The 26500-nt window shown below is 37.3% G+C and overlaps 1 protein-coding gene across 1 annotated transcript in view; it reads right to left on the bottom strand.

Moving 5' to 3' along the window:
* The window catches only part of ptprsa (protein tyrosine phosphatase receptor type Sa), a 317356-nt gene that overhangs the window by 157710 nt on the left and 133146 nt on the right, over positions 1–26500 (bottom strand). The window contains 1 exon segment of the mRNA XM_030131459.1: positions 20029–20252. Within this exon segment, the coding sequence (XP_029987319.1) occupies positions 20029–20125 (97 nt within the window). The 5' untranslated portion in view covers positions 20126–20252.

Raw genomic sequence — 26500 nt, 5'->3', positions numbered from 1 at the left:
AGAGAAGAAAGGAAAACAAAGTACTCTGTGGTAGAGAATAGAGTTGGAGACAAAGCAGGACAGATCCATATGAGACTGCTTTGTGTTAAAACAACATTCACTTACAATTGGATTACTAATGGAAAAGGCATCTTTATAAAAAAAACTAACGGCATAATTTCACCTGACATGACTATACTGATGTAGGAAAAGGCAAATCAGGTAAAACAGACTGTAGTTTAGATTTGACAGAACAGCTGTAGTAGATGTGGACGTACTTATATGTGTTTGCATAGGAGTCACATGTCATCAAACAGCCCCCCCACTACCCCGCCCTAACTCACTCTAATGCCATGAATGTCTAATATGGTGCAATTACTACAGGTTCACAGTGTGTGATTATGTGAACTGTGATGGCTGTAATTAACCTTTTTTCAATTTTCTTCAGCTATGTGCCTCTGGGCTACTGCTGCCAGCTACTGTTAACTTTACACCTTCCCTTTTTTCCTGAATTTGAACCTTGCCAAGTGGCCAGTAATTGCACAGTAGAAAAGGTTGAATAGTGTCAGCACTTAAAGCTGTGTTCATTTTTTTCAAGTAATGAGTGATGGCACCGACCACATACATTCAACGGATACGCAGGTTCACTGTGTGTCGTGCATTAATGTTGAGGAAAACGTTATTAGCAGAGGGGGTTGTATTAAACCTTAAGTCTAATATGCTAATGCTATTTTCCATCGTACTGATATGCAAAATTAAGAGTTTGTTCTCCATTGTAATCATGGTTTTAAATTAAGCTAGTTAAATAGTGTTTTGGACAGTATCATGCTAGCTGAATTACTGATTGAGGGGCTGATATTAAGAAGTATTCTGGCAAAAAACCTGAAGCTGGCTTGAGTTTTAGCTCCCTTATAAGTCCTCTACAGTTTGTCAAAGCCTTTGTCTCACATTTGTTTCAGCAGCTCTTCACACAATGTGCAGCCTTGTTGTTGTTTTCACTTAGTATGGCATTTCTACTTGTTTTTTTTTTGTGAATAAAAATATTGTATTACATAAAATATGTGCACAAATGACACTGGTCTACATGATTTTTTTGGAGATTAAATGTACAATATTAATAAGATGAATCGTAAAACAAATGACAAAAGTGTTGGTTAGCTCATGTTTTCAAATAGTAAAAATGGACTGCATTTATATAGCAAATTTTCTACATCTTAAAGATCCCAAAAGCCTTACATTCACCCATTCACACATTCACGTACACACTCATACACCAGTAGGTGGCTGTCAACATGCAAGGTGCTGCTGGGCCCTACTCAGAGCAATTTAGGGTTCAGTGACTTGCCGAAGGACAGTTCGACATGTGGACAGTCGGAGCCAGGATTCAAACTGCTGACCCTTCAGTCATTGGACGACCCGCTGTATTAGTGTATATATATATTTCCCACTAGAAAGAACCTGAAAAGTGAACGTATTCTCATGTGCAGACAGGGTTTTGAAATTGTTCTGGTAGCTCCGAGACAAATATTCATTTTGAGTAAAAACCCATTCTCTCATTAATTCATTTTAACATAAGACTGTTTCTTGGAAACTACAGCCAACCAGCAATTTTGACATATTTTTTTCTTTATAAGAGACTCAAACTTTTCTCTCTTTTTATTCTGAAGTGTTTTTACTCATAGACCAGTATGATTATTCTTTAAAACTGCTTTCATTGCACCGTTTTTATTAATACGCCAACATTTTAAGCCTCTCCCAAGTCGCAAAACCTCTCTACAATATTGAAAGTGTTTTTGACTTTTTAGTGGTTCCGCGCTGTTTTTTTAATGCACAAATGTAAAATGCATGTAAAAAATAAGTGGGTGGGAATACACCTACTGGTATTGTAGCTGGAAATCAAATATTAAAGCAGTGCAATCTGCAGCATCAATATAACATAGTGATATTACGGAAATTGCCTTTAAGGTCGTCATCTTTTCCAAGGCTGCAAATAAACTTTTTAGAATGTCCTTTGCGTTCTGTGAGCATGAAAGTGTGTGTTACCCAGGACACACAACTTTTGGGGTTTGATTCCCACTGGTGCCACCTCTTCTAAAAATGCGTACACTTGTATTGCTGTAAGGTAGGTTGCATAAAAGTCTCAACCATCCGGTATGCAAAATGTTACCAAAGATGACATTGAAAGGACATTGCACCCGCAGTGGCCATTCGTCCCTTCAACCAAAGTCTCCCTGTATTCCCAAAGCTTCCCTCAGACAGAGTGAGGTACAACATTGCCCAGATAAGCACACAAGACCCGTCTTTATCTGCCTGGCAGGGGGACATGGCCTGAGCTAAAATAACCAGCAATAGGAGCTCAGCTATCTTCACAAGTCTCTGAGAATAGAACTGATCTACACAAACACGACTGGCTACCAGGAGGACAGAAAGTCACACTGTGCACACAGACGCTTGTTTAGCTAATACAGCAACCACCTGCTAGTGCCTGTACCTCTGTTGGACCTGATAACACAGCATACACCGGCACTGTGATTATAAAGTAGTGGAGAGTGGGAGGTGGGTTTGCGAATATGAGACGGCTCCATTTACAGTGCTTTACTGTTGTTGTGTGGTAGGGCGTAGAAGAGAAGGGAGGGGCCTGGCTTTATGACTAATACAGTAATTGATGGAGAAAAGCTTCTAAGGTCATAAATAGGAGCCATTATCTGCTGAATTAGCAAAGTGGGAGACAAAATGACGCACAGCCATTCAGTGATTTGCAGAGAAAAGCAGAGAATTCGGAAAAGGGCACTCGTTATCCATCTTGCTACAAATAGATATCTTTTCAAGCGCACAGAGACCCCCTTTTTACCAGCAGTGTCTGAAAAGGACATTTTGTACTATTAAAGGTACCACTACAAGCTAACTAATTCCACTTTCTCCTGCTTCTCATATAGCAGTTTGGAAAGAGGGTGTAATCACAGTGAGGATATGGAGGCGAACGACATCAATTTAAATTTACAAGTGTGAAGCATATTCCGTGTATTTCCATCCTTTTCACTTCGTCTGTATAACACAAAGGGTTTTTGTGCACCGCCGGCATAGACTACATGTTTACAGAAAGACTCTACTTTCTATTTTGATGTGTTTACACGTGACTGCGGCTAACATGAACAGCTGTGTGTCACTGATTTGAATTAAAGTTGAATTAGTGACGTGAATCTTGAAATTAAATCTAATTTTCATATTAGTCAAACCGAAGACACATGATACGCTCATGTAGAAGCCACTCTAGTCAAGAATAAAAAACAAAAAAAACAGCCCGTGATCAGAATGGAACAAATATTTTATGCTTCATCTTTCCATTATTTCTGTATTGCGTTCTGTCTGAGGCAACTTCCAAATTAAGTTTAACCTTTCATTAGTTATTTATCACCTTTCACTATAAGATTTACCCGCTGCGTTTTTATTTACAATAACAATTTAACAATAATTCATTGTTCACACAGATGTTCACACAGATGTTCACAAAAGCTCAGAGTAAATTCAAAGATCATTATATTAAAACAGATAAAAGTGAAGAAAAATGACTTTTTCAGCAACTGAATAAAAAAAAAAAAAAGAAAAAAAGCCTACAACCACCGTCATTTTTCAGGCCATGTATACACATATACCGCCCCCCCCGCCATTTTTAATTAACCCTTTATAGTTCAGTCATAGAAATACTTTGTAATTCTAATTTTCAGCTTTAGTGTGTTATTGGAGGACATAACAAGAATGTATTTTTGAAATTTAAAAAAAAAATTATGTAGAAAATCAAGCTAAGTGAAGTTACCATATTTGGTTCATTACGCATAAGTGGCAAAAAAATAAACAAACAAATAAATAAATAAATCCAAGAAATATCTATAAAAAATGCAAGAAAAACACATATAAGATGAAAAGATCATCACCTTTAGAACATTTCAACATAAGTGCTGATCCAGACACCTGTCCACATCCACATTTATCCCTTTGAACATCATTCCTTACATTAGTACCATTACTTCATGGTACCTAACAAAGCAGGTACACTCACTGTTCATGCAGAGGTGGACCTTACAGACCCTGTAGACCATATTGGACCTGAGATTGTTAACTCATTGTAATTGTTGCTATCATTGTCTTGCAATGTATGTGGAAATTACCAAAAATAGTCACTTGGCTGATAAAGGGTTAATAACATCGAACACACCGGATTGTTTTCAGAAAAGATTTCATCTACAAAAACCTGCAGAAATACGCAGCAAAGTACTATCATTTGGTTAGGTTAGAATAAACTGAGGCAGGGGTAGGCAACCTGTGGCTCTGGGGCCACATTTGGCTCTTGGGCCCTTTTCAAGTGGCTCCATGTGGCTTTGTCAAAAAATATAATGTATAGCACTTTTTAAAATTTATTTTATTTTACAAATTTTACAAATAAAGTCATTCTGAATAAAAAAAAAAAATACAGGCCTACTAGTAGTAGTAAAAGTAGACTATGTATTATTTTATGACAGTTTATCGATTTGCTTCATATACCAGTCGATTTTTTTCGGCCCAAACAAACTAACGACAAATGTCAGTTTTCCTTAGTGTAGTTCTGTAATTTCTTTGTAGATCTGTAAATGCACAGAAACTTAGATTTATCCTTGACATATTCCATAGAAACTAATCCTAAACAGTCACTCCTTTGAGGTAAAACATATAGGGACATATTTTGGCTCCAGACAGTTTTTTATTTTTCTATTTCAGTTCTAAAATGGCTCATTAGATAGTAAAGGTTACCAACCCATGAACTAAGGTCTCACAAGCGACGTAGATCTATTTTTTTGTTGCATACTGTGACAAGGTGTTTCCAAAATCTCCACAGAAATAGTTATTTTCACTGACCTAAAACCATAGTTTTCATTGGGATGAAAGGCTAAAATGTTGAGAAAATTAGTTTTTCCAGATACCAGTAATGTGTTTACATGACATCAAACTCATGGATTTTATTGGTGAATCCATTTTACAGAAGATGACAGTAGTCGCTTTTCCATTGGACATCTGTGCAAAATTTTACCGATATTTACTAAATGTCGAACAAAACAGAAGTGTGTAATGTCGGTTTCCATTAAATCCCAAATGCGATGATTTGTTTATTATCGTAAGATGACACGAGAAGTTATTCCATAAACACGGCGACCAACGTAAATATGGTGTTCATTTAGAGATATATTCATTATTATTATATCTTACCCCTCTATCTCATACTAAATTAAAAAAATGATTGGGTTCCCTGGTGCGTCCACACAGACCGCGGCATGTTTCTTCTTCTTCTTTGCTCGTCTGTTAACATCCGTTTTTTTAATTCACCTGACTCTAGTTGCGAAAAAGGTCTTTCAATTGCAGTTTTGCGTGATATACCATTTGTGCTACGCCCAAAAAACCACCTCTTGCCAGCGCAAAAACTTTTAATCGAAAAATGAGACTTTTAATGAAATTGTCGTTTTTCCATTAGGTAAATTTTTATGTGCAAGTTATATTTGCGCAACTTGAGGGTCAATGAAAAAGCGACTAGTATTTCCGTGTTCACTATGGAGTCTCTGAACATCTAAAAAAGACAAGAATAGCTGACAAACTGCATTTTGTATTTATATATTGATAGGATTAGTGGTTCTAAAGTTATTGAACATTTTAGATCAGTAGATGCTTTTGCTCGCCCGTAGCTGTTTCAGTCTTTGCATTTATGCAACAGCTTCTTTTTCAGAAATGTCTGTCTTGTTAGTGTTTCACAGCACCAAATAACATCCTAGAAGAGAAACTGAAGAGCACCAGCTGACATTGAACTATAGATGTGCGATTATCTGAAGTGTAGACATTCTAGTTTGCAGTATCTGGCAACAATAATAAAGGCTAAGCAGGCTGCCAAACTGTTAGAGTGCCTGTCAGCCCTGCACCTAAGTTAAAACCCTACCAGGCTTAATCACGGAGGGAGTAATATTAAGATAGCCTGCCAGACAGAAAGATGGGAATGTACGCCCAAGTGGATGCATTTAACAGCCTCACATACACAAACATACAAACACAGACACACATCTTCTCCCTCACTCACACATACCATGCACCCTCCAGGTCTAAACAACCAAGCCCCATCAATCAGGACCAATTCTCACAGGCTGCCTGGGCAAGCACCATCGCTATGGAAACCGGCCCTTTACTCTAAACCCGTCTAGTTTTGTCTTGTCTGGAGGTTTTCACACGCAATCACTGCCAACAAAGACCAGCAGACGGCTGCAAAATCCTCTATGCTAGAAAGAGAGAAAGGAAGAATGGGACAGAAAAGTACTCAGCTGGGATTCGGCAAAGAAAAGACTTTTTTTTTTTTTATAAAAGTTGTTGAGTCGGTTGCTGATTTCAAAGGTAAAAATAAAAAGTGTGTGTGTGTGTGTGTGTGTGTGTGTGTGTGTGAGTAGACTGTTCCGTCAAATTAGAGAAACAAAGAGTTGAGGATTATTACACATACATTGTAAAACTACAACTACTACTACCACCTCTACTACTATTATTACTACCACTACTACCACCACCACTACAACTATTATTACTACCAATCTACTACCACTGCTATCACTACTACTACCACCATCACCTCTACTACTACTACTGCCCCTACTACTACTATTACTACCACTACCATCTCTACTACCACCATCACCTCTACTACTACTACTGCCCCTACTACTACTATTACTACCACTACCATCTCTACTACCACCACCACCTCTACTACTACTACTATTACTACCACTACCATCACTACTACCACCACCTCTACTACTACTACTGCCACTACTACTACTATTACTATCACTACTACCACCGCCACCACCTCTACTACTACTACTACTACTGCCACTACTACTACGACTACTAACCCATCACTACTACCACCACCTGTACTACACTACTACTATTACTACCACTACCATCACTACTACTACGACTACCACCACCTCTATGACTACTACCATTACTACTACTACCACCACCTCTACTACTGCCACTACTACCACCACCACTACTACTATTGCTACCACTACTACTACCACTACCACCTCTACTACTGCAACTACTACCACCACCACTACTATTACTACCACTACCATCACTACTACTACTGCCACTACTACTACCTCCTCTAATACACCACTACTATTTTTTGTGTGTGTTTCTGTCTTGTATCCTTTTAATCTGTTAAGCACTTTGTGAGGTTTCTCTGTGATAAGTGCTATATAAATAAATTTTACATACTTACTACTAATATTACTACCACTCTACTACTACTAAAACCACCATCACTACTACTACTACCACCACTCCAACCTCTGCTACTACTTCTAACACTACAATTACTCCCACTGTACTCCAACAACTGTTACAACTACCACTACTCTCACTCCTATTACTATACCTACTACTACTACTGCTACTACCAAAGCAGATCATCTGCTTCCATCTCACCCTTTCCCCTGCATCTTCCCACAAATAATTTGCATTTCAGATAATCAATTGTGGTTAACATTGCATTAAATCTTTGCCTGCTTTTATATTTTGTGAAATCATACCAGATTCTGTACAAAAACAAAGTATCAGTATGCATTAAGAAACCAGTGGATAAGCTCCACCTGTACAGTACTGTGATGGAACTGGTGAAGTGTACTTAAATATATAAGAGGTGTGCTCCATCAGTCAGGATAAAATAATCAGCATAAACTAATCTCATCTGCAGTCATATTCCATGGGGTATGTTTGGGTCATTGCTCCATTCCTATGCAACCCATGCAACCCAAATTGACTGTTCAAGCTTAAGGGTTAATGAAACAGTTACTTTTCCAATTAAAATGAAAGGAAGAAAGGCTAATTGGGACTTGCTCATGGGGCAGCTGGAGTGGAAAGCAGTTCACATAATGATTCACAAAGCAAGTTTACGCTGCTGTGATAGTGCAAGCTATTTCCAACAGTGGAGAACTGTCCATTTTGAAATCTTGAAAGTAAGATGACATTTTGAGTTAGAATCACGATTTATGATCTGAATAGCCATTTTCTCATCTATTAAAAATACAATCAAGTTAAAAACAATAAAAATTGTCCTATGGTTTTCTCTAGTTTCTGGAGGCTTATACTGTGTGATGGCATTTTGTTGTTACATATGACTAGAAACATAATTTTGCACCATTTGGACCAAACTTGTTACAATATTTTGACAATATCCAGATGAAGAAAACGAACATATCCGCTTTTTGTGTACACACAGCTGCAGTATTTCATTAATTACCTAAATCGTGGTGGCCTAGTTAGCCCCATCTTTATAATGAATTAATAATGTTTTCACACTTGCAGTATCTAAAACAATCATACTCACACATTCGGAAGACTTACAGTAATTCTTTATCACCAATTCTTCAATGGCCACCAAAAAACATTTTACACAAACTGCACAATAATGTGGAAACAGTGCAATCACAAGTGCAGACACTTAAGTATCGCAATAAATTAACTGAAATAAACTCAATAAACTAGCCTAGCAACCTGTGCTAGCAACAGTAATGCTACAAACCCATAAGCAGTTTTGCCATTGTTTAGGCCACTTAATGACATGATCTGTATAATCTCTCTGAAAAGCTGCTCATATAACAAAATAATATCCATCATGAGTTCAGATTGTGAGATTTCCCAGCCTTACTTGACAGGAAACTGAAAATTACATGTGACTAATCATTAAAAAGGCAGGACATTATTTTGCTTGTGTAATTTAAACTGTGAGTCAAAGTGGCATGTACTAAATGGCACTGTGATGTGGATAAACCCTCACCAAGAGGGACTCAAATAAAATTAAAATTAAAATGAAATTGATTCTTAATTAGAAAACCCAGTTTTATACTTTAAGAAAACAATCTTTATGCTCAGTAATACATCAAATGAACAAACATGTTTTTGTGCAGATCCTGCTCCATTGCATCATACAGCGTGCCATCTATGTTGCCTGCATTCAAAGCAAACTTGCTGGGCTCAGAATTTGCAGTCCATGAGGGACTTGTGGCAGGATGTGGGAGCCCAAGATGAAGTAAGTCCTGGAGTGCTAGTACCCAGAGGTGAAAAACTTTGCCCGACCACACTGAGCCACAGTGAAGCTGTATTTCTAAAGAGTGGCAAACTCATAATATGCACAAATTGGTCCCATTGAAACCACTGTTGAAGGCAAAAGGGGGGGAAAAAAAGCAAAAGACACTAAGTATCCTTCAGCCTGTTGGAAATAAATAGGCCTCAATTCCTCAGAGAGAGAGGGGAAATTAAGCTTAAGAGTGTGTCCGATGTTAAAATGTCCACAGAGCACACACACAGAAGAGGTGAGATTGGAGCAATTTTGTGTCATTTAGAGACTCACTTGAGGCAGTTGACACATGTTGGCTCATTAAATGAAGAGGACACCTCCAATTGCCAAAGGTGATACTGGTCTGATCAAAACACAACAGCTACCAAAAGAAGAAAGAGCAGAGATAAAATGCTCTTACCTCTTCAAGAAAAATAAAACCCAGTCCGATGAAAAGCACACTGTATATTTTTATATTTAAATCCAAGAAGAAAAGCTTCAACCAATACAACCTGAGAGAAAAAAAAAACTTATCAGACACAAACAGTCAAGTATCAAGGAATATCTTTTGGGGGGATTCAAAGCCCTTTGAAGATCTAAACCTGATCGTCAAAAGTACTGAAGTCACTGCAATATTGAAAGCTACTTTGGTGATGTGTTTAATTCCTTTTCTTCTACAAGTAAAAAAAAAAAAAAAAAAAAAAAAAAAAGACATTATGGAATAGCACCTTTTCCACCCTTCAATCACTTCTATTGTTATGTCAAAGTGGGTTCATAGAACATCGCTCAAACTACTGGAGCATGTTACTAAAAGATGACTGAGAAAGGGAGATGATAAGAAGAAAAAGCAGATATAAGCAACGCCCGTGCTGTGTTTGCAGGCTTACGAATCAGGTATGTGATCTTTTCTGCTGACCAAAACTGTGATTTTCAGATTGCAATGCTTTGCAATTTAGACAAGTGGCATGTGGATACTGGCATCCCATCACACTGCCAGTCATTTTAGGTCTGTAAAGAATCCTTTTAAATGCAGAATAGAGAAGTAAGTGTTGTTTAGCCTCTTCATAAAGCAAATGCACATGCCTGTAAATTTAACATAACAAATCCAGACCGAATTGTGAGACATTTTAATAATTATGGCTGATGGTGAGCTGGATGAAAACTGGACCTGGTGTCCTCTAAATCAGCATTTTTGGTTCATTGGTTTTTAGCTTTTTTTGGCTGTAAACCAAATCCACGACTCCTCCAATTTACTTTACCTATTGTAAATTTGATTGGATTATACGGTCGACTTGCACCTGGAGTCTGCAGCCTTTCTACAGGACACTTAAGAAGCAGAGAATTAAGGAGCCTTAATCAAACCACTCAACATTATTGTGAGTGAGGGACAATTCTCAATGATTTTTCAAGTCTAAAACAAGGTAAACAAACTTGCATATTTGTAAGTGTGCATCTCGGCGCTATAATGAATCCTCAGAACATAATCAGAGCCAACAGGCTACTTGAGGCAGGCTTTCATGCCTGTAACTCAGTTCTAAATTAACTACTTTTCTTTTGAGGGAAAAGCAGTGGAATAAGCAAGGGCAATGCATGCAACAGCAGGGAGCAAAAAAAAAAAAAAATTATTTGACAATTAACTTGACAGCGTTGGTGCGAATGTAATTTGACAAGAAATGATAAGGAGTGAAGGAGTGAAAATTAAAGAAAGTGAACAGTTGAGAAAAACAATGATACAGAAACATAAAGACAGAGATGCAGTGAACAAGAACAAGAAAGTAACAGCTCCACTAAGGGGCTCTTTTTTTTTTTTTTCCTTCCAAATGGCAGCTTCAAAGGAATATAAATAATTGAACACCCTTACCCCATCACTGTGAGTTCTGGCCAATTACTATTATGAGTACTTCACCAAGAAATAGTACTGTTGTGGACTCCAAAAGGCCAAAAAGAAAAAAAAAAGCAGAAAAAAGTAAAGAAGAGGTGGAAGGCCAGGAAACATGCTGACAAATAACCCTCACTCCTTTTCCAAAAATATAATCCGAAATACAAACAAATAATACAAGAGTGTCACTTAATTTAGAGAAGTCAGTATATTGGAACTAAATGAAATAGCAGGATATGGATTTCTCTGAGCAGTACGGAAAATATGAACTTAGGTTTGTTAAAATTGGAATCATTATGGGGAATAATAATGGAAAAATAGGACAAGGCTCTCGTCTATAAAAGAAATATTGCTTCTTTGCAGCACCTTTATCAATTCTCAAAAGGGAGCCGAGCAGAACACAACTGACAGAAGTAATAGCCATCCCCATGTGGGTTTTAAAGCCAAATTTGAATACATGTGGCCATGGCCTAAATTACGATAGAAACTGTTAAAAAAAAAAAACTTTCTGGGCTGTTGGGGGTGAGGTTTGTTTGAGTTAATTTAGGAAACAGCAGTTCTGGTAGATAGTTTTAACAGTGTACACTATGCATTATCTCAGAAGCTCCTTCAATCTGAACGACCACATGTCATTGGTCAAACCGTCCCATGTCAGGGGTTTGATGGATTAACGCCTCAAGAGACCGCAAGAGAAATGACTCAGTACCACTGATGAAGTTAGCATGTACATAATAACGAGCGGATGTAGGCAACAAGGATATGGAAAACAAATTTTAGGGTTAAACAATGGTAGAAAATGAAAATGTTAGATGATTATTGTTAGTGTTAGAGTAAAAATACAGCGATATGGTTCATAGCCACTATAGGTTTTATTGATTTGATTGCATTTACACTAAAGGAAAAAAGATTTAATTTAGTTCTTAGAATGCTTTTTTTTTAGCTCTGGTCTTAGCGTCAGTGCTTTATGGTGCAAGAAGTAAAAATGATATAATGATTCGTCCAAATGCACATCCAGAAGAGTTAGCTGATTGAAAGAAACTTCAAAGTGTCATGTTTTTATATCCTCATACTAAAAAGTGAAGCAGACATTAGCCACAAAATGGAGCAAAATATGGAGAAAGAGGCCAAGAGTGAAATCCAGGCTTTATTGAGCCTATATATGAATAAGGATTTACAATGAGATTTAGAAATGTTAAACCAAACTATTAAAAGCTGCTCACCATAACATGAAGCATCTCTGAAAACATGAAGAAGCTGGAACAGGATTGCAAAAAAAACAGGCAGCAGGAAAACTAACAGTTAGGCCAATTCTTTTATTCCTTCTGCCATCAGGCTTTTAAATACCAGTGACAGTGTGTAATGTGTAGTATAGGGTACGCTGTCCATTTACATGTGTTGTTTTTAGGTTTTAAATGTATTTTATCTATTTATTGTTACTTTTGCACTTTGTCACTGTTGCACTGCATGGCTGGACCCTTCAGCTGTCCTGTTCATTGACAGATCTGAGTGTACTGGATGGTGGAATGTGTGTCTAATGTCCTGTCCTGCTGCGACCCATGTCTGCAAACTGAATTGCCCATAGGGGATAAATAAAGTTATCTGAATCTGAAAAGATCTCAAAAATGAAACAAGATCACACTGAAAAATAAGTATAAGCATTAACTAATGATACCAGTGGGCACTGACTGGGGTGCACAAAGTCATTCCTTCTTGGACAACATACAAAAAAAATACTTACTGACAGCAGTAAAAGAAGAGGTAAGCAGCTACCGTCAAGAATAGTTTTCACTGCCAAATGCAGCCTGTTTATTCTATAAAACCTAGAGCTGGTCACTGTGCAGTACATGGCCTCCACAAGTGTTTTACTGATAGCTCTTGTGTTTGTTTCATTCACTGCTGTATTCATATGTATGTTCCATTTTACTGCTGTACAATTTCTTTTTTTTTTTTTTTTTTTTTTTTAAATTCTACATTTACATAAACATATACTTAGACATACGGAACCACACAGACACAATGCAAAAAAATATATACAACAAACCTACAGACCTATTAAACACAAAAAAAGAGAAAAAAAAACACAACAACAAAAAACAACAATAAAATAAATAATATTATCAACTCCTCTTTACAATGCTCAGGACTGACTAAGAGTTAACATAATGCATACTAACAGCAAATTTCTCCATCGAAAGGACACAGGAGACAGCAGGACACTGTTTTTGACAGTAGAGAAAAAAGGATTCCACTGTTGAGAAAACAAATTAATTTGTCCATGAATAGAAAATGTAATCGTTTCCAACTTTAAAAAAAAAAAAAAAAAAAAAAGTAAATCATGCACCCATACACTGCTGTACAGTTTCTAAGCTTGCACTCATTTGAACAACGTTGTATGATGTTGGTAGTTCAATCTACAGCAAAGCATCATGGTCCATGTGTGAGTCGTTGTTATACCAACTGTCAGCCACATTACATCGCATAATGATTCCTACTGGAGATGTGAATGTAAACAGAAAAAAAGGACAGCAATTTATGAGGCTGGTCCCCTGTGGGTAGTTCCTGCCACAAGGTTTCCAGTACTTTTCAGTGCAAATTGACTTAGTTTATTACATATCGCATAAGTCACAAGTCTAACATTAAAAGATGTAATTCATACATGTATTAAAACTGAATTATGGTGATAAAATGTTCTCTTGGAAATTTTCATCGGTGATGTTGGCACACAACCATTTTATAGTAAATGCAACACATTTTGTTTAGATTTTCACTTTCTTTTACGCTTTGGCAATTGTTTAGTTTTTTATAACTTGATGAATTCTAGAGCTGGCAGTAAATCCCTTATTTATAATGCTGCTTGCTTTGTATCATTTGTTTATTATAAGTGTATTGTCACTGTTTGTTTGTCAGTTTCAGTACAAGACAGTTTTGTTGGCTTGACTAAATATTAATTTCCATATTTATCATGTTTGTGTTGTCTGGGAGTCTACATTGCATATATTTGTAGGATAGGCCTTTGAGCAAAAATATGAATATTACATGTAAAGTCAATTTCTTTGTTTTTTTGTCTCATAAAGTAAATGTACAACAATATTATAATGTTTTACAGCTGTGCCATAACAAATCATATACTGTATATCTGGAACTTGTTCAGTGTACTATATAGATGCCTTTCACAAAGCCTAGGTTACACTCCACATATTAGTAAAATTCAGCATTCACACACACTTGCATGAACCTCCACACAAATTCATGCAGACAAATATAGACATACACGCACAAACATGGAGCCAAGCATTATTACGGTTGGGGTGGCGCGATTTATTGAGCCATCTTTCTTTCTCTTTTGATTAAAAATGTCTACTTCTCACTGTGATTTATGAGCACAAATGGAAAGGGATGGAAGGCAGCGAGAGCGACAAAGGGAGGGAGGGATGACATCATGCTTTCAGCTGGGCTTTTCTGCAAAAAGGTTGGTGTGGGTGTGCATTGTGTGTGTGTGTGTGTGTTTGTGTGTAAGAAAGGCACAAAGTGTTGATACCAGGTGGGGGTTGGTGTCTTTCCACAACTAATTCTCTCAGTCCAGCAGGTGGGAGAAGATATAATTGGACAACTACACCACTGGGTTGTATGTTTGGGTGTTGGATGTGTCGGTGTGAGGTTGCACAAGTGGGTGTAAAAGACAATCAAGGAAGGCAGTCTGCGAGCGTGTGCATATATTATATTTAATGGTGGGGCAAAGCTGTGTGGCCCCCAAAAAGTGTGTGTATGTGTGTGTAATATAATGCCAGGAGGAGGTATAAATAAGTTCATAAGAAAATAAAACAGACCGAGAGAGTTTGACAAAAACAGAGATCATATCCACAGGCAGAGCAAAGACTGGCAGATACTGACAGATGGGGAGAAAACCCTGCTGTGTGTGTGTGTTTGTACGACTCTGTGTGTTAGAGAAAGGAAGACGGAGGAAAGCTAATCTCCATAAAAGATGAAGCAGACTACTGTGAATGTTATTTAAACCAGGGTGAGCAAACAGAGTCCTGGACAAATGAATTCAAAATGGGGACATGCGACATATTGGGCTGATATGCAGTATAATAAGGGTAGGGACTTTTAGCACCTTTACTTTGATTTGATTTTCTCCCTGGAAATGATAGCGTGACTGTCTACAGCCAAGAACAAAAAGAACAAAGACGTCTGTTTGACATCTGTAGAAGTGCAATTTTAGACATTTTCAGCCAGCTGAGCTGAAAGACACTCAAATTATGTTTCAAGACACTCAAACAACTATGCAATCAGAAATAGACATCTGTGTTTCAACATGAGGAAACTCAACACCTCCTCATATTACAAAACTACCAAGAGTACACTCACTGAAAGTCAGATACTGAGATGAGGGGAACTTTTACCCCCCACAAATAAATAATATCAATGCCTATCCATTTCTGAAAACAAATCTAGAAATATTTATTCTAGATACGCCTGTTTTTATTTATTTATTTATTTATTTTTGGGTGAACTCCAGATTATCTTATAATGTAGCTTAACAAAAAACATAGGCTTTATACTTTAAACAAACTAGCCAGTGGCACTAAGTGATGAATAGAGAACTTCAGAAAAACTATAAACAGCCAGAAGTAGGGGTGTAAGAAAATATCAGTTCTGCAATATACTGCAATATTTCATTTCACAATACTGTATCGACATTAAGAAGTACTGTATTGATATTTTTAGGTAATTATTCAAATGCAGATATTGTGGAGGTTCATTTTTGTTTTTTGTTTATATTTTATTTATTATTATTTAACAGTCTTTTATTAAATAATGGTAGTTCCTTTGTTGGGATTGCACAAAAATAATGTTATGATGTTAGTTATGAACTAATAGAATATGAACATTTGAGCATGATATTAAACTGTAATGTCTATAAAACATCGTTTAAGTTTTAACACAGGAACATTTTGTGATACAGCATTAGATCCTGTTCTGATCAAATAAAAATATGTTTAGTATTTGTGCATATTTCTGGTGTAATTCAATTCTTCAAGGCAAAAAAAAGAAACAAACAAAAAATGACCTTTTTAACCATATCATATATTGTGATATATCATATTGTGATCCTAGTATTGTGATTTGCATTGTATCGCCAGATTCTTGCCAATACACACCCCTAGCTGAAAGACAACTAATGTTTTGACCCCTTTGAATTATGCCACCATTTACACATATGACTGTAGATTTTAGATATTATTTTATTTCCTGACAGTCATGGTCTGCCAAATTCCACAAACTGCTTTCTTGACTTCCAAAATTATCTTTTCAGTTGACAAACATGCATAATTCAAAGAGGATCAGTAAATTATCTGTCTCTATACCACTGACCACGTTAGGTCCCATGGGGCACAACTGAAGGAGGCGGGACTGCTGCTCTCAAAAACAACTAAAACCTTTGTTGCCATGGTAACATTCAGTAAAACTAACCACTGGCACCAATAGACCAAAAGACGGAAAGGAGGTCAAGTGCGTGGCTTAATAATATTGTGTAAACAGAAGTTGATTGGGAATCTAGTGGTTTTAACCCTTAGGGGTCTGAGCCTATTTTGGCTGTTTTTGAGTACTTTTGATTTTACCTTTATATACTATATAAAGAAACGTTTACTACATCTTTTTATTTTTTTTCCAGCATAACTTCATCTATCTCATCTGCCTATTATTTTTTTCACTTTAACCTACTATATCAACACAAAAGGACAAAAAACACACCAAAAATATAAAATCCGATTTGAAAAATGTAGATAATTTATTGCATGAATAACACAAATATGCTTAACGAACCTTTTCGAAGACTATAAAAGTGAATATTGGTTCCAAATATTAGGTATATAAAATCAAAATTGTAATAAATTAAAACTATACACAAATATTTTACACAAAAGCATATCTTTACATAGGCGTTTTCTCTGGTTTTCTTTTCCATTTTGAAAAAGGACAAAAAATTACGAAGATATGGTAAGAAATATAATGCTTGCTTTATATCGCTATAATAACGCTATATCGCTTGTTTGCTCCGGTTTTAAAACGTCATGTCTCTGGTTGTATTTGCTCTATCAACGTCAAATAAAAGTTTCAAGTCCGCACTTTAAAATGCAATTGACTCCAGTGGTCTACGTGACCGACTTCCGATGCTACAAAGTGTTGAAAGTGTCATGTGATTCGGTCCCCTAAGGGTTAAAGGAGACTTATTCTGGTTTGCACCTCATACCTCTGACTTTTCTGATTTGTGCCGTTATGGTGCATATTATTGATCATCTGTTCTTCCTACGTTAAGCCCTTTAATGCAAATCTGTTCCATTACTGCTATATAAATGAATATCAGCCTTAAAAGTTTCCTGCTCAAGTTCAGTCAGGGACTTTTATTGCATTTTAGTGTCCCTCTCTCATCCTGTTCATATCCAGCCATCTCTCTACAGTCAGCTAAAAGCTTAAAAGTCTGCCAAATTTTTTAATGTACAAACTCCCTTTACAACAAACATCTACATGTAAATGCATCACGGTTTGTTTTATGATTGGAATTTATTCTTATTGCTCTATTATTCTATATTAGTTTATCGTTCTCTATTACTCTATCCTTTTTTATATGTGTGCAAGTGTACTGCATAATGAAAAAGACACACACACACACAGGGGAGGCAGGAGAAAATTAGGCCCAATTTAGATGAAATTATGTCACATTCCTGCTTTTCCACTGACATATAGAAACACTATGGCACATTTGCATACAGTGGGTTTTTCTTTTTGCTATTGCAGCAAAATCACATGAGCACACATAAAGTAAACAAACATAAACAACATGCACACAAATAACATGTGCATCTGGATGGAAAGACCTCCATAAACAAACACTGGTTAAGGGCGATGATAATGACTTAATTCTCAACTATTTTAAGGGAAAAAGATGAAATTCCCTGATTCCAGCTTCCTGAATTCATTTTCAAGTTTCTTTGCTCCTCAATGATAATAAATTGAATGGTTTCCTAACAAGGCAATGGAGGACATTTTTAACCATTTCACCACCAAACAATTAACTGATAGATCAAAAAAAAAAATTTAATTAATTGACAGTAATTTTAGTTGTGGCCTTACACCAGTTGTCTCTATACATATTGTTTAATTTACACACCAACACACTAACCCACACACTCTCTCAAACACACACGGGATTTACAAACAATGAAACCCAAGGGGAACCTCCCCACATCACCATCACTCTTGTTCTATTTCTCTGCAGAGCCTCCTCTTTGTTTCGTCTACTTAATGCTGCCCTAAGCCCATCTTAACGGAGAAATGGTGCAGAACAAATCCTAAGCAGGAGTTGACAGGGTGGGATAAGAGACTACCAACGTTCATCTGTTTTGTAATGGAGGATGAATTATACAGGCAGACTTCATATGTCTATCTGGTAAATGTTTTGTTCCAAATGAAATATGTGAGACTTAAAGTCGCCTCAGTGAGGCTGATTTCTGTCATATTATTAAGTGTGACGTCTGAGATGTTGCAGCCTTCAACAGCTTCCACCCCAGTCCTGGTTTCATGCAACAAAATCAGTGATGCACTACATCCTCATTTATCTTCCAAGTATCAACTAAATGGCTAAAATAAAACTGCAGATGAAAGATGTCACGTTCTCTGATAATAAGTGGTTACTGACATTGTGGTGAGATTCTGGCTACGGTCAAAAACCTTTTCAACAAGAAGTAAAAACAAACAAATTGAATGTGCTGCTACACATTAATGCCTTGTCTGCAGTAACATGGATATTTTGCAAACATATATTCTTCTGTGCATTCAGGCTTCTCATCCTCACGTAAACTGAGATTTAGGTTCATAAAGATTTTTTAAAACACCTTCCTTGTGAACAGGAAAAACTGAGAGATTAGAAGACAGTGACATCAGTCCATTTTGAGCATGTCTATTATTGCTTTGTGTGATGAACCTGCACCTGAAACATCAAATCTAGGTGTATAAAACAGTGTATGACCTGTAGTAGATCGAGGTCAACATGAATACCTTTGGGAGATAGACCAGACCGGCGTTATGGCCAAATCCATATAATGTAAAGAATAAAATTCTACAAGCTGAAGCAACACTTGAGGTACCTTCAATCTATTACCCTTGGCCACACTGGCCGCAGGGTATTGTCATCAGTTGGTCATCCATCTGTCCAAAAACTTTGCCATGCACTGATAAGTCAAGCCACTGGGGGCAGTAGTGCGCCTGATTAGTCAGGCCGAGGGTTTTGAAGTGCATGCACAATATGTTAACTTAACTTCTTGTTGCTGCTCTGAGTCTGGTACATCCAGTTTTATCACTGGTGACCAACAGAAACAATGGTTTGTCTATGTGTTTATATCAGCTTGTAGTTGCTTTTGCATCATCGTATGAGCAGAATTTGTTTAAAAACTGGAGGAAGAACATATCATTCTTTGATTTTCCAAAACACTTAGTCCTCAAGAGAATTGTGGGAGAGGTGGAGCTTATCCCAGCAACCAATGGGTAAATGCAGGGTACAATGGATATATTCTGACATATACAAATTAACTGTTGTGGGTGACTTAGACTGACCAATTAGCCTGTTAAGTGCCTGTCTTTGGATACTGGGAAGAAACAGGAGTACCCAGACAGCCACACAGACGGGGAGAACATGCAAACGCCACAAAGAGATCGAACCCAGGATCTCACTGCTGTGAGACAACAGTGTTAAGCACTGCACTACTGTGCTTCCTGGCAGAACATCCATTTAAATAAATATCCATGTTAGTGCAAATAGGGCATCAGTGAGATAAAACCTGAATAGAGCCGTAGAAGAAAACAAATTATTTCCAAAATTCTCAGGTGACCTAAAGGAACCTTGCTTAATTTGTCTTCCATTTCTGCATTTTCTCCCTCACACATCGGCGAGCAAAAGACATGAGGAGATTATGTGAGCTGCATAAGAAATATAAGAGGATGTCAGGTGAAGAATGGCAGGTGTGTGAATACTTACATAAGGCTAGGGAGCCGGTGAGCAGCAGTGATAGCAGCAGAGTGGTGACAGGCAGCAGGAGAGGCAAGGAGAGGCGAGGGGCACCGCTGTTGGCCATCCTGGCTCCAGAAGGGAAGTGGGGGCAGGGAAGGGTGGGGTGGGACTGATGTTTGACCTGGTCGGAGAGCCCGAGGCCCCGACTGTGTAGGGAGGGCTAGGGACTTCACGCAGGATGGCTTGGTTCTCTGCAAGATGACAGAAGAAAAAAAGATAGGAAATATTAGACATTTGTCCTCCAAATGCTTCACATTCCTTTTAAAACATTGCGATTAACTCCTGTAGCTTTACACATTCATACATTTTACACAACATCAGATACCCCTTGACATAAACAAACTACTACTACTACTGCGTATTTACACACTGTGACATCCTGGTATTCTTTACAGTTTTTTTATCATTAATTTCATATGTGAAAATGAGCTAAATTAAACAATATTTAACATGCCCACAACCCATGCTTTGTTGCACTTTTGCAACCCTTCATTGCTGCTGACACATGAATAGTAAGAAATTAGGGGGGCCAGTGACACAAGTCAAAGCAAAGTGTCACACACCCCCATACTCTGTAACCCCTACATCTAATAACCAGCATCTTACACACCTTAATTAGCAGGGAAGTCACTGTTTTCTTTCTTTTTTTTCCCCCTAATCGCCTGATCTTGTCATTATTTGCTTATCACATTGCCTTGTAATTACACAGGCACCCAATGATATTCCAGACACCGTCTCTTTGTTTTAGTCAAATTGCCATTAATCCCCTAAGCTACACAAAGGGACCGGAGACGCCTCTATTCGCTCACATGCACGCACACACACACACACCATTTTTCCTCATTGATATGTTGAGCACAGCACAGAGTCAATACGTGGTAATACATGCTCTTTAATTAAAAAGACATAAATAAAGAGACAAAGGAAGTGAAAAGAGAGATCCTTGACACAAATGTAATGAGCTAGTTAATTTCTTTCTTTTTAGTCCATTTCTGAAACAAGTATTCAGTTGGTAAATTATCTCCAACAACTTTCGAAAGGTGAGTTACGCTAAAACAAGGTAAAAGATACCTTGCTTAAGTTCCTCACAGGTTTCACAGACATCCCACAGGAGGTACTGACTGTTTCTACAAAGCTTTAAACTGTCCATTCTCTGAGGGACCGGATCACAGGATCAGGGTTCAACTCCTGTGTCAGCAAGCATCTGCCTTGTTTTTGTGTCCTTGAGCAAGACACCGAACTGCCCTCCATTTACTACTTATGTTGCAGCTCCCACATGAGGCATAAGGATGACTCTCCAGAAGTGAGATTAATTACCTGCACACTGGGTGGTTAACAGGGCGCTATAGTACAAACTGTGCAGACAATGTGTACTTTGTCATAAACACTCTAAAGCTGAACCTCCTCTGTATGAGCAACCTAGAGGTTAACAGATAATACTCTGTAAACGCTGGTTTACAGTTTTGATCCGTCAGACAGCCACTTTCCAAACGTCCCTGAACATTTCATAAAATCTTCACCTGCTGCTTTTGACAAGATTGTCAGTGTCTGAAATATAAACTCAGTGTACTTCAAAATAACTGACTGGCAGTTACAGTATCATTCAGATGCGATGGGAACCAGGAGCACACAGGCTAAAACAAAGTGACAGACAACTATAGAGGTTAAATACACCTGTGTGATTTCACTTAAAATATTGTTTTTACAGAATACCCATTAAATTATATTCATATTTTCTCTGTTAACTGACTTACGAGCTACAAACTGCATCATTGTACGTGCATTTCACAAAACAATGAGAACTTCATAACCATTATTAATACTGACACTATTCGCACTAATTACCATAATTATTTCCTCCATGTCAAGCTACTTAAAACTCATGAGAAAGAATGTACTTTTAAAGGGGCTATAGGCCTATGTAGTATTTGTACCTACTAAGTACTAAACTAACAAAATTACCTAAAATTATCAATAGAGCATTTAGAATAAAGAGCTATGAAGTTATGCCAAAGACTCCAATGTATTGGATTGTATATTTACATCAACAGTGACGGATTTGTGTGACCAACAGAGGGAGTAAAAGAAAACGACAGTAGTTAGGTTTCCATTTCAATTTTCCGCAAAATAAAAACCATGTCTACAATTTTGACAACTTGTAGGTGTTTCCATTGAAGAGTGTTTGGCTTCTGATGTGTGATTCTAGTAAAGTCCTGTCTACCCATCTCACGATATGTCATAGTTCTTGCAGAGAGGGAGAGGGGTGGTCTGTGCGTTTTCTGGTGTGTCCACACATACTGTGCCACGTTTCTTTTTAAAACTCTTCTTCTTCGCTTGTTGCAATGTCTGTAAACATCTGTTTTGTTTTGTTTTTTCATGTGACTCTAGTTGCAGAAAAAGGTCTTTCCATTGCGGTTTTGCGTGATATACCATTTGCGCTACACCCAAAAAACCACCTCTTGCCAGCAAAAAAAACTTTGAATCGAAAAACGAAATGTTCGAAACATTTTGGCGAAATTGACATTTTTCCATCAGATAAATTAGAAAAAAGTTAAATTCATGCAATTTTAAGGTCATTGGAAAATCGACCGCCATCAGGTGGATAAGTGCCCCTATAGGAAGCAGACGACACTGCACTAAATGGTCAAGGTAGGCTGCAGGACAGTTGACAAAAAAATAAATAAATAACTGTTTACCAAATCAATCAGAGCAGCTGGCACAAGACCGCCAGCAATGGAAAACACTGGTTCACCTGGTCAGCTCAACGCACCGGGACGGAACACCTGCCCCATCGCAGGAGCCCTAGTAGTAGTAGTAGTTACTAAATCACTGTTGCTTTTAGAATGTGACAATGCCATGACTAAGGTTGGGTTTGATTCAGACATAAACATAAGTTGGTTGGAAAAAGATCATGGTTAGGGTTAAAATAAGAAAGCTGGATGACAACCGGTACCATGGTTACGGTAACAAATAGATAGTTATGGCTAGGTGTGGGCACAAAAACAAACAGGTTGAAGTGAGTGGATGAAAACAACAACATGTGGCAGAAGGCGCACTGAAAAAAGTAAGTGTTTAAACCAAAATACGCACATTTGTAGTGCAGTGTATAGCTTATGGTCTCTGACCTGGAACACACACCTATAATCAAATAGGTAGCATCAAGAACTTCAAAAACACGTGGCTCACACACACTCCAAAAAAAAAAAAAAAAAACACACAAAAAGAGTAATCGACAATGGGTCTTTTGTGGTGACTCCACTCAAGAGTGGGTGTCTTTCAGAAGCACAGCTCATCTTTCACCACAATACACTACACACACGACCAACATGTGTGTTCTTGCTTCTGGTTTTTTTTTGTTTGTTTTTTTTTTCCTCTCACCTTGGCCTGGAAAGTAGGTGACGTAATACAAAAACACAATGGGAAAATAGGCAAGTATCAAATAATCTATGAGTCTTCTGAATGGTGTTGCTATTGTGTGAGATTGTGACATTGGTGAAGGTAGAAGGTGCCAAGCCTGAAGGGAATTACTGTAGCCATACTCACAAGATGCCTGGGTTATCATTTATGGACTCCCCTCAGGACAAAACTGTCTATCTCCACCTCTGGTTTCAGGGTTTCTATACACATTTCATAACACAATTACAACAGCTATTGTTGTTTACAGACTGCTTCACCAAACATAACCTACAGCCATGTGTGGGCTACTGTTAAACCACACTGTATATGCAGCTAAATGCAGCTTTTCTGTGAACTTTAAACAAAAGGCAGAAAATAGACATAATGATATACATGCCTACGCGTATTCATTATTAATTCCTTTGGGATAGGTGGTGCTAAAAACTCACTGGAGCAAACATTTTAAAATCAGCAGCATATACGGTTGGGGAGATGCCGGTATGTTGCTGAAGTAGTTCTTAGGTCAAAAGAAAAACACTATAAGCACAGCATGTTTCTCCTGCTATTAGCACCTCCATGGGAAAACCTGTCAACTCTTGCTAAAAGCATGTATCACTTTCTCGCCTGAATTGGGCAGAGGAAAGATTGTGTATTTAGCATTCTGGCAATGCAAGCAGAGAGGCCAATCGATTTATAAATCCTTACCATTACCCTTGCTGCTTTCACATTATAGGCTGTGATCAAGAGGAAACTGCTAATGGTCAGGTTTTGCAGGTTTCAATGTCACTAGGAAGACTTCAACAACTTATTCATTTCTAACAGAACTCAAGGTAAGTTTATGGCATTTATGTATAGTATTATACAAACTTATCATTGCTTAACTGTGTGCCTCTAGAAAAAATTGTGCTAATCGTCTAAAACAAGGGTGTCAAACTCATTTTAGTTCAGGGGCTAAATTAAACCAAATTTGATCTGAAGCGGGCCGGACCAGTGAAATAATAACATAATAATATATAAATAATGTCAACTCCAAACTTTCCTCTATGTTTTAGAGTGAAAAAAAGAAAATTATGAGATGAAAATGTTTACATCTACCAACTATCCTTTAAAACAATGTAAATAACATGAACAAATTAAAAACTAAGTCCAATTTTAACAATATTATGTCTCAGTTTATCATTTGCACATGTAAATTACAATTTACAGACCACAGTGGATTAACAAATACGTAAAACATTTAATAACAGGCAGAATATTCGTAAACTTGCACTGTTAAAAGGTTTTTGTTCAGGTTATTTGCGTTTTTGTGAAAGGATAGCTGGTTTTAGTGTAAATACAGTAAAATGACATGAAAATGTTTACAATTAGAAAGAGAAAAATTTGGAGTTGTGAGTATTTATAGGTTATTATGATAGTATTTTACTGATCTGACCCACTTGAGATTTCAATTGGTCTGTATGTTGAACCTGAACTAAAATGATTAATATCTTCAGTGTAATTTTTGCATTTCACAAATTCATCCCATGGGCCAGACAGGACCCTTTGGAGGGCCGGATTTGGCCCCTGGGCCGCATGTTTGAGACCTCTGTTCTAAAACAAATAAAGATGATGAAAATATTAACACTAATCTGCTGCAGTCTTGGTAGTTTAGTCTGATGTTGAACACTTAATAATAGTTACGATTATGGTGTGAATGCAACACATTATGCACAAATTTATGTTTATTAATTTTTTTTTTCCAGAGGAGATGGTCTGTTTATTCATGTTTCAAAAGTAAATTACTATATTTCAGTGTACATAATGTGTTTTTGAATATATTGATAATATGTACTCCAGAGGCAATAACAGATTAATAATACAAAATATTTAATGGCTGCATTTACGGTAAAGTCTGACCTCTAGTGGACAAAATGTTTTCTCAAACAGCTTTAAATTAATAATACGCATTGCAATGACAAAAGCGTAATTTTAAGATGTAGTGTTATTATCTGTAACTCATGCCAGTGATCCATTTAACCCTGGCCTATCCTCACCCATATGCAATGAATATATATTTTTAGGTAAAAGTGTGTTTACCTTGCAAAAGCTGCCCATCAACATATTAAGCATTGCTCAGGCTTTGGTAATTATTGGAAAAATGGCGGTACAATTTCCACTGAGTGGTGGCAGACAGTGGCTATCAAGGACTCCCGCTTCAACAAAGATGAGCTGCAAATTCACCTCATTTCCCCATGCAATATTGATACTAATGCATTTGATTACTGAGACTGATAAGGGCAGCAAAGAATGGGGGTGATGATGAGATGGGAATTCGTGCCATAAGCATGAAATGAGAGCAGGATGAGTAGATACAACATAATATGTCCATGCAAACGCCGTCATTCAACACAATGGGTTAAAAGAAAAAAAAAACTAAACAAATTCATGCTCAGGCTACAGGCAGCCATGTGGAAATTGAAGACAGGCTATTTTCATTCTTACATGTACTCGGTTAAAACACAATTCCCCACTTACACAGTCACAATGTGAAATGGTGTTCACTAACAACTACTTATCACCTGAGGGACCACATCAATAATCTCTTTTATGAGGTGAACACAGAGCTCACTTGATACACACAGTAGAAAAAAAAACAAGTTTAGTTGGGCTTGATGATCAAAACTGAGTGTTTGGTATCCGGGGCTTCAAAAAGAACACAAGTTTTTAGGTTATTCTAGTTCAAAAATGAATAAAAGTAAGTCTTAATTCATTGTTTGGTTTCTCAAGTGAGTGCATCAAATATAAATGTATACTGAATACCTCCAGGACTCCCTGCTGGAGTCGGGTATGTTATTGATTCTCCTCTGTATTGTAATGTTGAGGAGGGTTTTCTGAAATGTTGGCAGCTCATCATGGTCTAAGCATGGACCAGATTCCCTCCTGTGGTCCAGGTTTATTCGCTTCTCAAAAAGCTGAGACTCCAAGGACGTAAGCGGCTTATGAAATCAGCGTCTAAAACTTACTCTTCTATAGTGGACAAACAAAATGGGCTTGTAAAATGTAT

The sequence above is a fragment of the Sphaeramia orbicularis genome, chromosome 4, assembly GCF_902148855.1.
Source record: "Sphaeramia orbicularis chromosome 4, fSphaOr1.1, whole genome shotgun sequence".
NCBI classification, from domain to species: domain Eukaryota; kingdom Metazoa; phylum Chordata; class Actinopteri; order Kurtiformes; family Apogonidae; genus Sphaeramia; species Sphaeramia orbicularis.
Note: the sequence above shows the minus strand (reverse complement) of the source record. Positions and strands in the feature narration are given on the sequence as shown.